Source organism: Dipodomys merriami, unplaced genomic scaffold (genome assembly GCF_024711535.1).
Source record: "Dipodomys merriami isolate MVZ:Mamm:240054 unplaced genomic scaffold, mDipMer1.0.p SCAF_4, whole genome shotgun sequence".
Taxonomy (NCBI): Eukaryota; Metazoa; Chordata; class Mammalia; order Rodentia; family Heteromyidae; genus Dipodomys; species Dipodomys merriami.
Window position 1 is genome coordinate 70,410,879 of NW_027205603.1, and position 14,003 is coordinate 70,424,881.

Below are 14,003 nucleotides of genomic sequence, written 5' to 3' on the forward strand. Positions count from 1 at the left end.
GAGCACAGATTATTTGTTACAGGAGGCTAGAGCTACCAAAGTTAGGAGTATTTACAAATGGGTTGAATGATTATGAGCTAACAGTAGTTCTGTGAATCGTTTGCAATGATAAATATGCACGTGATAAAAAAGTAGACTTATTCATACACATTAGCTTACATGGACCTATCTATACTATGATTCAAATTTCCTATAATTATTTCAAAATAAAAATTAAACACACACACTTACACACACAAGGAAATTCAAAGCAAGATAAAATGAACCTCAGCCAATTTTATTCAAATTCTCCAAGTTATACCAAGTATATTAACTGCTTCTTAAATGTATGACACAGTTTATATTTTATTACTTTGTCTTTCCTTTATGCCTTTTCCACATTTTCAGTTCTTCAGTAGAAACCAGAATCTTGGGTTGCCCAGTTGGGAGCCTAAAACATTCAGAGAAATCAACAGAAGAAAATACTTTCTGAAAATGTTGATAGAAAAAAAAGTGGCAACAGCAACAGTATTATGGCACAGCTTTTAACAAATAATACAACTTAAGACAATTAAAAAGTGTAACAATGACTGAATCACCAACACTGGAATAGCACTCCATGTAAACTGACCCTGAAGTATACAGAAAAAGACTACCACATACAAGCTATTTGCCAAGCTACGCTATTCTAATTCATCATTCTCTTTAAAGCTAAAGGACTTTTCTAAGAACAAAACCCTGTTCCCTAAAGCCTCAATTGCATCAAGTCATTGAATGTTCCACAAGTAGTTCTACCCATTCGCCAATTATGCAGTCAGAATATCTTAAGAAAAATTGCTATATGGTTTGGAATTCTAAAGTCAAAACATCATTCAAGTTCCTTTACCATCTAATATATAGGGTCTAACCAACAAAAATTGTTTTTGGACAGTTATGATTATCTGGTAAAAAATACAAATAAATCTAAGAGTAACACAAATAGATAGACCTAGTTTTTTCTCACTCTGATATCAAAGTTTAAACTCAGAGTTAGAACTATTTCTTTACATTTAGAAACACATGTTTGAAGCATCTGAGAGAGTACTACACATGTAAGTTATCATCTAACAGTCCTTGTAATGATTTGTTGAAAACCCAGAGGAAATGAGTTAATGAGGTCACACAGGAAGAGTAAAAGAAAAAGTTATAACAAACCAAGAACACAAATTTTCAAAGTTTCCTTGAATAATGTATATAATGTATCTAAAGCCAAATTCCTTTACCTTAGTAATTACTTAAAAGAAATGTACAGATATAACTGATACTATGTTTTTAAAGCTCGTAACAACTATATGAAATGTTAGCATAATTATAGATTATAGAATATGTGTGGTTCTTACCTCTGACCTACTATTCTGATTAAGTTTCTTTTCAATATTCATGGCCAACATCTGGCTTCTAAAAGAAAGACTCTTGGTCTTTTCAATTACTTGCTGATAGGGTGAGACTGCATTGTTACCCATAACCACATGCCCCTAAAATGAAAACAGAGAAATTGTTCCTAAAATGTCAATGATTAGAATTTTCCAGTAAGTCATGAAGAGGATAAAACATTATGTGACTTAAGCAATATTTTTATACTATGTACACAGATCATAATGTTTACATAGCAAGAAAATAATACAAAGCTCTTACTGCATTCAAAAAGCTCAACAAAAATTCTTTTTTGAGGGGGTCAGTTGTGGGGCTTGAACTCAGGGCCTTGGTGCTATCCCTGAAGCTCTTTGTGCTCAAGGCACTCTACCACTTGAAAAACAGCACTACTTCTGGTTTTTGAGTTAATTGAAGGTAAGTCTTATGTGCCCGGGCTGGCTTTAAACTACAATCCTCAAATCTTAGCCTCCTGAGTAACTAGGATTAAAGGCGTAAGTCACTGGTATCTGGCAACAAAAATTCTTAGAATATAATATTCTAATTATAAATACTTTAACCAGCAATTGTTCTGAAGTACAGTAATTAATGTAATACTCACTAATTTAGAATCAATCTTGGCATCCAATCTTGCATTTCTTATCAAATTCACAATCCACCTTTCAGCTTCTTCTGGAGTCATATTAAGCTTATCTGCCAACATACTATCAAGAAAAAATAAAACAATGTAACTTACTGTGCCTAAAAATAGTTTTTCACTCACTCAGCAAAGAAATTTCAGGATCATATTCTCTTATGTATCATGACACTTATTTTCTACATTACTTGTTTGTGACTACTGTTTAGCACAGTTTTCATTAGGACAGCCAGACTGCAAATATCTTGAGAAGGTACCATATTCTACATTTGTATCTAGAATAATATACTCAGGAACCCAAAAATGTAGGAAAGAGAAAGTTTTATGATACACAATGAGTAGACAACATACACTACTATTGTAGCAGTAATAAATAGAAAGTAATAAAAAAAAAACCAGCTTAAGCATAATGTAATGATCACAATGAACACTCCATAGGAGGTAATTAATATTGTACTCATTACCCTAACTCCTGTTTTCTAGTTCCCTAAATTCATTTACCTTGAGTTCTTAATCTATTATTACCATGTTAGTTCTAAAACCTAATCAATTTATCAATAATTTTCTTTCAGAACTTTAACTGAGCTCTAATTGTATTCATTCATGGCTGGCTACAATCTTAACTTTCTAGTCTTCCTTTATTCACCCTCATGAAAACCATATGCAAGCCAAATCAAACTAATTCTTTCCTTTGCTGACATTCATTCAATAAATTATGAACTGAGTTAGATGTTTGTGACCAAAAGTATATCAATCATTTCCTTCCAGCCTTTGGAGTTTTAATTCAGGGGATAGTTTAATTCCTTTAAAATGAAAACTACTATTGGGTATAATGAAGAAGAACAGGACTCAAAAAATACAAAATGTAAATATAGTGAAGAAAAAATGAGAAGGAAGTGAGATACAAAAGAATCTACCAAACTGTAGAAGAAATATTTAATCACAGGTTTCAGAAAGAAGAAAAAACACTTTCACTCTCTTTAAGTTCAACTACAATTAAGATTCATATTTCAGAATAGTAGGAACAATGTGGAAACATTAGTTTAAATTCATGACTACCTGTTCTTTTAGCTATAATCCCACTTTGGAGATTTATTGTTTGGAATTTACTAACTAAAAGATCAGCCGGTAAATCAAGTCAAATAAAAGCTTAAAATAAGGTCCAAAAGTATTAGGAAGAAAATGATGGCATCTCAGGTTATCTAAGCTATCGATCACTCTGAGAGCAAGTTGAAGAAAGTGGTTAACAGTCCTGTTTCTTTTCAGTAATATGAGTACACTTAGCAAAATTAATAATAGTATTCATCAAACTCTGATTATTTTCTACTCTAATACCACTATCCAAAATAAATTTTAAAAATAGAAAGGTGCTATTCTATCAAAACTTAAAAGAAAAAAGTTGGCTTAAGTCATCCTACTATGTCTACTTGATATTATTGGGATTATAATTATAAATAAACTAAGGGAAAAATGTATTAAAAGGCAGAAAAAAATAAGTTCAATGCACATTTTAAATTCTAATTAGATGTAGAACACCTCAAATTACATGAAAAATCTCAACCATGTTTATAAGCAGCTTAAAATAGACAATGAAGTATTTCTGTAAATCTCTTCCACACTAGTTTTCCAGCATAAAAATATGGAATGTTCAATGACTATGGAAATATGAAATGGAAGATTCAGAATCCTGAAATCCTATTTCAAAAGATAAGCAAAATGAAATATTTCATCCATAGTTTAACTTTTTTAATTGAACGTGTTCATGCTTCCACCACAAAGTTACACTCTTTCAATTTCAGGTAGTAATTAATACCAGTGGGTATTAATTGTGATTCCACTTTACACTTTAGCTATCTCAATCTAGTTTAAAGAATTAATAAAAAATCTCATCAACTCTGGTTAGATTCTGTATTAAGTCTTCAAGGCCCAATCTCTCAGAGAAGTTGTTTCCTCTTTTGGAAACCACCTACGCCTAGTCACAATCGTCCCTTCCATTCCCTATATTATCAAAGATTTGGAAAATAAAGATTTGGCATCCAGAATTTCCATGTCTTACTACTAATCCCTTTTCCAGTAACCTGGCTTTCCAATTTTTATTTTATGAGCATGCTTTAAATATTGCTGTTTTTAAGCATTAAGAAATGAGTATCTCTGACCTGGTTTTCACTGAAGACTATTACCAACACACATCCCTAAAATTAACTCCACACTTTCAATAAAAGAATGCTATGAAGTTCAATTAAAGAATAAATGTTACAGACTGTGCTGAGCTGCCAAAATAAGAGGATACAGAAAACTAAAAGAAAACAGAGCTAAATGCTACATGTGACAAATAAATATTCCCTCGGCATTCTCTAGCATCTTCAGTAGTTAAAAGAATGTATTTACCTTTAAAGCTAATACAGAAATATGGTATTAATGATCTTTGAAATTATTTCCATCTGGTAATGTACTTTTAAATTTCTATCAATAAAAATAATTTTAAAAATGAATTATGTGGTAATAAGAGCTTCAAGAAAAAATATCAAGATCTAAATTACTTAATAGAGTAGAATGACTTCATAACATAAATAAATGCAAGAGTAGTTGGCAAATACCTTCTTTTGTGAAAAGCCAAAACCATACCTTCTTTTGTGAAAAGCCAAAACGAACCCCCTATAGACAAATCGTACTAATGTATGGTCCAACATGCATGTTTATCACATACATTCAAAATATTATTTCCATACTCTATTTTATCTCTAACAGAAAACTGATCCAAGATTTTAGAACAGCTTTTAAATCTCAGACACACACTACATATAATAAACTATTCAGCTATACTAAATTATACCCTTCCATAGTAATTGTTTTTGATAGATGTTACAAACGTTATGGTAAACATTTTGTAACTTATCCTATAAATCTACTGGGCTGTTTATACACTGATAAAAACAATGTACATTTTATTAAAAAAAGCCTATTATTATACATGCTTACAGCCATTTAGAAAAGAAACATAACGCTTCAAATCACAAATATAAACAGTTGCTTTACCATGGATTTTATAATACTATTCTATTCAGCATTAGAAATGTGTCTTTTGGGCAAGGAAATAGGCAAAAGACATATACTTGCCTTCACCCTTAAAAAATAAAAAAGCAAGCAAACATATGCAAATTAGGTAAAAGACAGATCAGTACAACTAGTAAAAGGATTAACACATCATAAATAGTGTTCAGTAGAAAAGTCTAGTTTGGGACTTAAAAGAGGCATTACATTTATAGAATTACTAGGTTTCACTGAAATGTCCATCTAAATAACTTCTCTGGGCTTTCCAATACACCAGAAAATAACATGTAATTATTACTAATTATATTGTTTTCCAAAATACCTTTCATAAAATTATACTTGTGCACTTAATTAATAACCATTTCTTTTTATTTTAAATTCTTTAAAGACACATTCCCTATTTTCTGCCCAGCATCTATACAGAAAAAGCACCCATTAACATTTGGTAAGTTTTGATAAGGTTAGAGTAAGACTAGACATTTATATTGATTTAAAAAGTTTACGTTGTTTAGCTTCTTCAGATGATTGTAATGCATAGTTGGTTTCAAAAGCCTCTAAGAACAATTGCTTTTTTCTAAGGCATTACTCAAAAGAGAGGTTAGTTCTATTAATCATTTTCATTGATTCAAGTCATTGTAGGCTAAATTAAGATGTTTACTGAATTTATAGACATTAAACATTAATTTTAGCTGCTGTATTTCTTTTCTTTTCTTTTGATCTATTGTGTTTCTTGTTCTCCTGGGCTCTATCCCCGAGCTCTTCGCTCAAGGATAGTACTACTCTACCACTTGAGCCACAGTGCCACTTCTGGTTTTCTGGTAGTTTATTAGAGATAAGAGACTCATGGACTTTCTAGCCCAAACTGGCTTTGATCTGCGATTCTCAGATCTCAGCCTCCAGAGTAGCTAGGATTACAGATGTGAGTTACCAGTGCCTGGCTAGTAATTATATTTTTAATGCAGTAAAGCAGCTTTGGTTTTTACAACAAAATGGAATTTACATTGAAATATAGTACAATGAATGAAAGAAATCTATTAGCCTATATACTCTTAAAGTCTGTGCATATCAAGTTTTCCAGCTAAAAAAAAATGAGGGAGTTCATTTAAATTAGCATCATTTTATATGGTCATATACACATAGCTATTGAGCTACTGTGATCCTCTTCTAGAACTATTCTAGACATATACTAATTATTAGAAATGAGGGAAACCATGGAGCCTGTGTTCCTTTGGGTCTGGCTTATTTCACTTAATACCACCATATAAAATGATGCTAATCAAAATGAACTCCAAGATAGGGAAATGAAGTTTTTTCTTTTTTTTCTTCTTTTCTTTTGTTGCTGTTGACCTTGTTGTTGTCAATGTACTGCATCAAGTTCTTTCTTTCTTTTTTCTCCCCTTTGGTTTATCCCCAACACTCACTGTTTTTGATTATTACCCAGAGTCTTGTATATGCATTTATCTGATTTGGGGAAAGGAGAATAGCAAAATGGTGAGACAAAAGACTAAGGGTGAACCAATGCAACAGTGATACTCACAAGACACTAAGCTGGAAATGAACTTTATAACTTGAGGGGAGGGGGTGATTAATGGAGGGGAAAGATAGAAGGAGAAAAATGAGGAGTGGTAACAATGTTCAACGTGAAATGTGCTCATTACCTTACTTATATAACTATAACTCCCTGCTATGCAGCAGCACCTTTACAACAAAGTAAATTTTTGTTTTAAAGTAAATTTTTGTTTTAAATGATGAAATTATACTGACATTCTTTTGAAAACTGTTTCTAAGAAGAACTAAAGTCAGGTCTTAATAGTAAGGAAAAAAGATAAATAGGACTACAGAAACACAGGGTGAAAAGGCTCTGCTTTCTTCTCCTTTATGCATACTCTACACACACAGACACACACACACACACACACACACACATCTGCGTTTGAAAATAAGTTCCATTGTTCACATGTGTACATACACACATACTACTCACACCCCAGCTTAAGGCACTTAAAACGGTGAGCAACCTTTCAAGTGCACCATGTTTAACAATGAAGATACAATACTAAACTTAATTTTGTCTTATCTCACAATACGTAGTGTTGGATTAAAAGTTCTCTATGATTTGTTTTGACTCAAAAACTCTACCTTATATATAATAAAAATACATTAATCTATGTATTCGTGGCACTGTGGCTCAAGTGATAGAGCGCTAGCCTTGAGCTGAAGAGCTGAGGCACAGTGCCCAGGCCCAGAGTTCAGGTTCCACAACCGACAAAAAAAAAAAAAAAGCTATGTGTGTATATTTTATCATCCAAGTTAGTTACACATTCTATTCATAGTCAATACACGTTTGAACAACCTAAAGTAAAAACATTATTAGTAGAGGAAAAAACGGGGGCTCTGAAAGCCACTACAGATTTAGTCTGAAAATGCTAGGTCCCAATGTTTCACACCTCTAATTCTAGCTACTTTAGAGGATGAGAGCAGAGGATAGTAGTTCAAAGCCAACCAGGCAGACAAATGGGAGAAACTCATCTTCAATCAACCAACAAAAGCCACAACTACAGGCATGATTCAGGTGGGCAAAGCACTAGCCATAAGCAAACTAAAAGAGCTGAACGACAGCATGAGAACCTGGGTTCAAGTTCTAGTTCTGGCATCCTTTTGCAAGTATGCACGCACAGCTCTGGAGATCTTGTGTACTACAGGACTAAAAGGGGAAAAAAAATACAAGCCCAAAAATTTACACCAGGATAAATCTGAAAATTTCTTAGGTAATGATATTGTCACATCAAAGTTGTCCCACCCTATTATCTTTGAGCTACACAACTCTAATTAGCCAGGACAAAAGTTCACAATTTATTTACTTCAAACATAAGATACTGAGTCCTAAGAAAAAATAGTGAAGCCAAGATCCTAATGCTGACAATGGGGAACAATTAGTGTTGGAACAAACCTCTTTATTCACAATACCATAGAAGTGAACACAGTGTAAAAGTATTATCAAGTGCAAAACTGTAAGTTCACTAATACAAAGGACAGAAGGTTTACTCATTTAAGAATTATATGTTCTATACTTACATTATACTGTACAAGCCTGCTAGGTGTTACAAAATTAGTATAACAAGCGCTAAAGATACATAAGGAAGAGTCAGGTTTCAACACACTCAACCCTGTTTCTGTGAAAGCCTTACCAAACAAATCCTATGAAACACTGAAGTACCAATATTCTAATGGGCAATATCCATACAAGGGAAACCAAAAAGTACTAATCCTTGTTTATAAGACCCTGTTATAAATCTTTAAAATAAAGAATATAAACATTCAGTATCTATTATCCATTACAGATTTGTATGATGCAACTGCCTCTTTACCTCACAACCAATTACATATTAGGAATATGAATGATTTTTAAGAGAATCAAATTTTTTAAATTATGTGTCAAGTAAAATACTAACAAAATTGCAGTCAAAGATTAAATTCCCATAGGAAAAGCCCCACTATTACAGTATACTTCTAACTGGACAACCACTTCAATGACAACCCACTAAACACAGAAAACCAGTTATGGAGTGCTTCACAAAAACAAATGGCATATGAAAAAGAATTTTCTCCCCACACAATTCCTCAGAGGCAAACATTAAAGTGCTAAAATTTTTATGTTTTATATTTGACTTCATCTGTGGCCAAAGGGCATTAATTATTTTTCAAACCTTAATATTGTAAAATTAGTTTCTAATAGGTCATGTACATTTCACAATTTTTTTCCCCAATAATTTTCTCACACAACAGAGAAAATTTCAATTAATATTCACCATACTTTTTCCAAGTTTAAACATTCTGGGTTGTCACAGGAGTTTTCTATAAAAGAATTCAAATATGTAATTAAATAAAACAAACATAATCAACAGAAATTATTACCAAATGTAGTGGTCTTTCAACAGAATGTCCAATTTACTAAGGGCTAATTCCTTATTTGAACTACTGCTGAAAACTGGTTACTTCATTTTCCTCCCCTACATAATGATATAATAGCATTTACTCCTTAGACGGGTAATTGAAAACAAGTCGATCAAAGTCGTCAACTTATCACTTTGAAAAATTTTGCTGTACTATACACATAAAAGCCAAAGATATTTCTTAGTCTAGAGCAAACAGAATTCAGAAAAAGGTTTTCTCCAAATCAATAAAGTGTTTCCTCTTTCTTCTACAGGCTGAGGAAAATTAAATAAAAATCCTAATAACTGCAATGTTATTAAGTATTACTTTGTAAGTGACAATTTCCTGAAATTTAAAAATACATATAATCAACTCAAGGTATTCTTACTTAATGCTGATACACTGGTGAATACGACAGAAAGTCTCAAATATGAAGAGACGGGCATTTTCAATGAAATCCTCAAGACAAGCCACCAAGAAGAAGTCATTCACAAGCACCTGCATATACAGAATATTAAAAAAGGTAATGCAGAAAAGCAATTTCAAAAACTAGGCTAAAATACTTTGTCTACTGTTCCATTCACTATAATTCCTCCAATTAATTAACAGGGTTCTGCATGATAATATCCTGTAGAATAATAATATCCTGTAGAATCCTATCCACATTCAAGCAACAACTTGCATAATAAAAGAATGTTCCAAAGACAAGATCCTAGACTTCAATGGCCCATTTTACTGAATTTTTAAAGTAACAAATTAGTCTAATAATGTAGTTTTTTCTCTCTAATATACTACTGTGTAAGGACTATTAAAATAAGAAGTAAGTATTTGGAAGAAAGGTAAAGTTGGAAAACTTAAAGGCAAAGAATGCAGGAGTGGCTCCTTGTTTCACAGATAGTGTAATTAAAATCAACTTCAACAATATAGTACCCTTGACTCTCACGGATTCAAAGGAAAGTCTCAATATTTAGCATAAAAAATATACACCAATGTTTACTTGCTGGTGCCACATGCATGTAATCCCAAGCATTCATGAGGCTAATAAATAGGACAGTTATGAATTCAAAGTTAGTCTGTGCTACACATTGAAATCTTGTCTCTAAACAAGCATTAAAAGGGATGAGATAAACTGCCTGGTTTACAGAAACTGTTAAAATCTACAAAAAATTCTAAAGATAAACCCACCTAGAAAACAATAGCTGTAATCCTAGCTATTCAGGAGGCTGAGATCTGAGAATCACGGTTCAAAGCCAGTCTGGGCAGCAAAGTCCATGAGACTCTTATCTCCAATAAAAAACACTAGAAAACTGGAAGTGGCGTTGTGGCTCAAGAGGTAGAGCGCTCACCTTGAGCTGAAGAGCACAAGGACAGGGCCCAAACCCAGAGTTCAAGCCCCACAATCGACAAAATAATAAAAATAAAAATAAATTTTTTTAAAAAAAGAAAAAAAATCCAGCCATAAATATGACGAATAATTCAAGGTGATCTTGCCTGTATAATCTGAAACATTTAATGTATTTACTCATTCAAGATAGAGAATCAAGAATATACTGTACATTTAAAATAATACCATTGTTTTAACAAATTGTTCAGAGAAGAGATACACATACGCCAACAATCAAAGAATGTAGTTGAGGAAAAATTCACTTACCGATTCACATTCCCTCAGCTTTTTCTGAGCCCCATCAAAGTCAAAGTTAACATATAAGCATTCTACAAATTCTGTAATTGGATCTTTATACGTGTAAGACTCCTATAAAACCAAGTCAAAATTAGGTTCTGTTTAGCGAAATGCCCCAAATTATCCCAATCTTCCTTTAACTTGTAACAAATAACCCAGTATTTTCTTCTTCTAGCAATTTTTCCTATCTTTATTCCAAATCATACCTAAAATCCTATACAATCATCCCAAAATCTTTTTAGTTTCCTTATCCCCCAAAATTTCCTTTAGTCAGAAAAAGTAACTAACTTTCCCAGCTCTGTAAGTATTCATAACTAACTCAATGACAATGTCTTCTTTGTATTTAATTTATTCATAAGTCAAAGAAACATTTGTGGCTTTTTCCCCCTGAGAAGCTCACTAAAAATCAACCAGAAGGAACTCAACTTTTGCCTAATGAAGGGAATATTAATATTCTACTTAAAGGTCACCCTCAATTATTATCGCACCCAATAGGCAGCTCTAGCAAGCTTCAATAGAAACAATACAAATTATATTTAGAAAGATATCCAGCAATAATCATTTTGATCTCATCTATGATAGGATATGTTGGATTTTAGAAAGAGCAAATGTTCATTCAAGGCTCTTCTTACTTTTAATTATATTATACTGTGTTGCATGTGTGCGTGTGAGTATATGTTACCAGGGATTGAGGGTGGAGTCTCTACCACTTGAGCTAAATTGTTTCCAACTTTTTTTTTTATAAATCACTTTTATCTTAAGAACTAAGAGTGTCTTGAGAAAATAAAGAAGTCTAAAGCTTTTGTACTTAAACAACAATAAAATTCAAGGTTTACCTGTTGAATAACTTTTACTAGATCTTTAAGCACCTGCCGGCGTTTTCGTACATCTTTGTTTGTTATGACTGCAGTGGTTAAGTAGCGGAGAATATGTGGACACATAGTCTGAATTGCATTAAGGTACCTAAGATAAAAAAAATATAAGTGGATATAATATTTAAAAAGCTTACATACAGGGGGCTGGGAAGGTGGCTCAGTGGTAGAGCACTTGCCTTGCATGCCTGAGGCCCTGGGTTCAATTCCTCAGCACCACACAAGTAAAAAGAAAAAAGCCGGAAGTGGTGCTGTGGCTCAAGTGGTAGAGCACTAGCCTTGAGCTGAAGTGCTGAGGGACAGCGCCCAGGCCCAGAGTTCAGGCCCCATGACCAGACCCCCCCCCTCCCAAAAAAAAGCTTACATATATAACCTAGGGTAAGTTAATGGGAATATCTGAGCAACCAATTACTCTAATATTTAGACTAAATGAAAGAAATACAAGGCCATTTCCTCCAAAGAAATAACTACAGGAATCTAAAAGGATCCTGTCAGCTAGTATTCTCTAATTTAGATGAAATAGAAGATTCATTTAAAAGGCTAAGAATTTAATTACTATTGTTGAGTATTAGTCCTTTGGAAGGTCCATAAATGTGTTTATGTTCCAAAAAACAACTGATCTATGATTTCATACTTGAGTGAAAAACTTCTTATGTGAAAAACTTACGATAGGGCATTTAACACAAACAAGAGTTTAAGGAGACAGAAAATTGGCAAGAATAGGGTATAGTAAAGTATTAAAGTATTTCAAAACCTGGATTAAAACAATAACACTAGCAATTAGGAAAAAAGGAATAGATTTCAGATAAATCAATCAACACAGTATTAGCTAACATTAGCAAATCTTGTTATTTTGGTCATCAACAATATATAGCCCTTGGTTGCTCAGTGTACTTCTTCTTCACAATTTCCTTAACCCCTTTTTACCTGATAAAGTACTAAGTGAAATTATCTCTTACTACCAGGTACTATGCAAAATTAAGTGTCAATAAAGACCATTCAAACCGAACCTTCAAGCTCCAAAGTACATATCTAGCTCAATTTCCAGTATACTTCCAAAGAACATTTCCTGATAGCTTACTTGACATCCTTCAAGGTCCAGGTTATATATCTTGTCTCCCAAGTTCTACTGAACTACAATCAGTGTATTCTTACTTATGCACCACCAGAAAAATTAAGCCTTAGTTTCAAGAGGCAACTTTTCTTTTTATCTGCTCTGGTCCACTTGAACTCAGATTCTGGTCACTGTGCCTGTGCTTTTTGCTTAAGGCTAGCACTCTACCATTAGAACCACAACTCTACTTCCAGCTTTCTTGTGGTGAGGGGGTAGGGAGAAAAGTTTATTTGCTTCAATGACAATTTTTGTTCATAGCAATACTCATTCAGAACAATTGTTTCTCTCAACAATCTTATTTAAGACTGACATGTTCAAGCACAGAGGAGGCACAAATTTTTTTTTGAGTATTGGTTTTGAGGCAGATAATATTAATAGTCATTTGTGGGATTCAATTTATTAAGATAAATAACAATGTTAAAGTGATATATCATCTTGTATCTCACTGTAAACATATATATATTTGTTACTTATGTTAGTAGATAAATTCCTTGTGAAACTTATTTCTGTGAAATTCTGAAGAAAACATTTTGAGGTCTATGAAGAGGAAAACATACGATCACACTGAAAACAACTTTCTGAAACACTTTACTGACAAAATTCAAAATACAGTACTTGAGTAAAATTTCTAAATGCAGATCTAGCATGACACAAATGGAATTCATTCATTGGGAATAGCACCACTTAAATAGGAATGGGTTAAAATTGATAGGCCCTCCCTCCATTCCTCATCATCACCATTATTATTATTATTATTTGTGGTAGTGGTACTTAGGATTTTAGAAACCATCAACCAAGAATATATAATATGTCCTATTTATTTATTTATGCTAGTTCTAAGGCTTGATCTCAAGGCCTTGATCCACTTCTGGCTTTCTGGTGTTTAATTGGATTTAAGACACTCAGAGACTTTCTTGCCCAGGCTGGCTTAGAACTTCTATCCTAAGATATAACAAGTAGTTGATTTACAGGCATGAGCCAATGATGCCAGCTAATTTTTAAATCTTTTTAGTGCCCTTACTATGGCCTGAATTAAGGGATTCATAATCTTGCACTCAAGTTTGACATTCTACAATTGGAGCCACAGCTCCAATTTTGGGCTTCTAGCTAGTTAATTGGAAATAAGATTTTCAGGGAATTTTCTGCCTGGATAGGCTTTGAACCTTGATTCTCAAGATCTCAGCCTACAGAATAGCTAGGATTAAAGGCAACCCACCAGTGCCTGGCAATTTTTTATTTTTAAAATATCATGTCATATAATTCCATGATCATTTCTTTCTTTTTTGCCTGTCATGGAGCCTGTCCCTCAGTTCTTTAGCTCAAGAC

General features: G+C 33.0%; 1 protein-coding gene across 1 annotated transcript in view; it reads right to left on the reverse strand.

The window, feature by feature from the left end:
* Positions 1–256: 256 nt before the first annotated feature.
* The window catches only part of Eif3e (eukaryotic translation initiation factor 3 subunit E), a 32,228-nt gene continuing 18,481 nt past the window's right edge, over positions 257–14,003 (reverse strand). Inside the window, exons 8-13 of the mRNA XM_069991259.1 lie at positions 11,528–11,654; positions 10,662–10,763; positions 9,399–9,508; positions 1,991–2,093; positions 1,359–1,493; positions 257–430 (exon numbers count right to left, since the gene is read on the reverse strand). Coding sequence (XP_069847360.1) covers positions 392–430; positions 1,359–1,493; positions 1,991–2,093; positions 9,399–9,508; positions 10,662–10,763; positions 11,528–11,654 — 616 coding nt within the window. The 3' untranslated portion in view covers positions 257–391. The remainder of the gene's footprint in view (positions 431–1,358; positions 1,494–1,990; positions 2,094–9,398; positions 9,509–10,661; positions 10,764–11,527; positions 11,655–14,003) is intronic.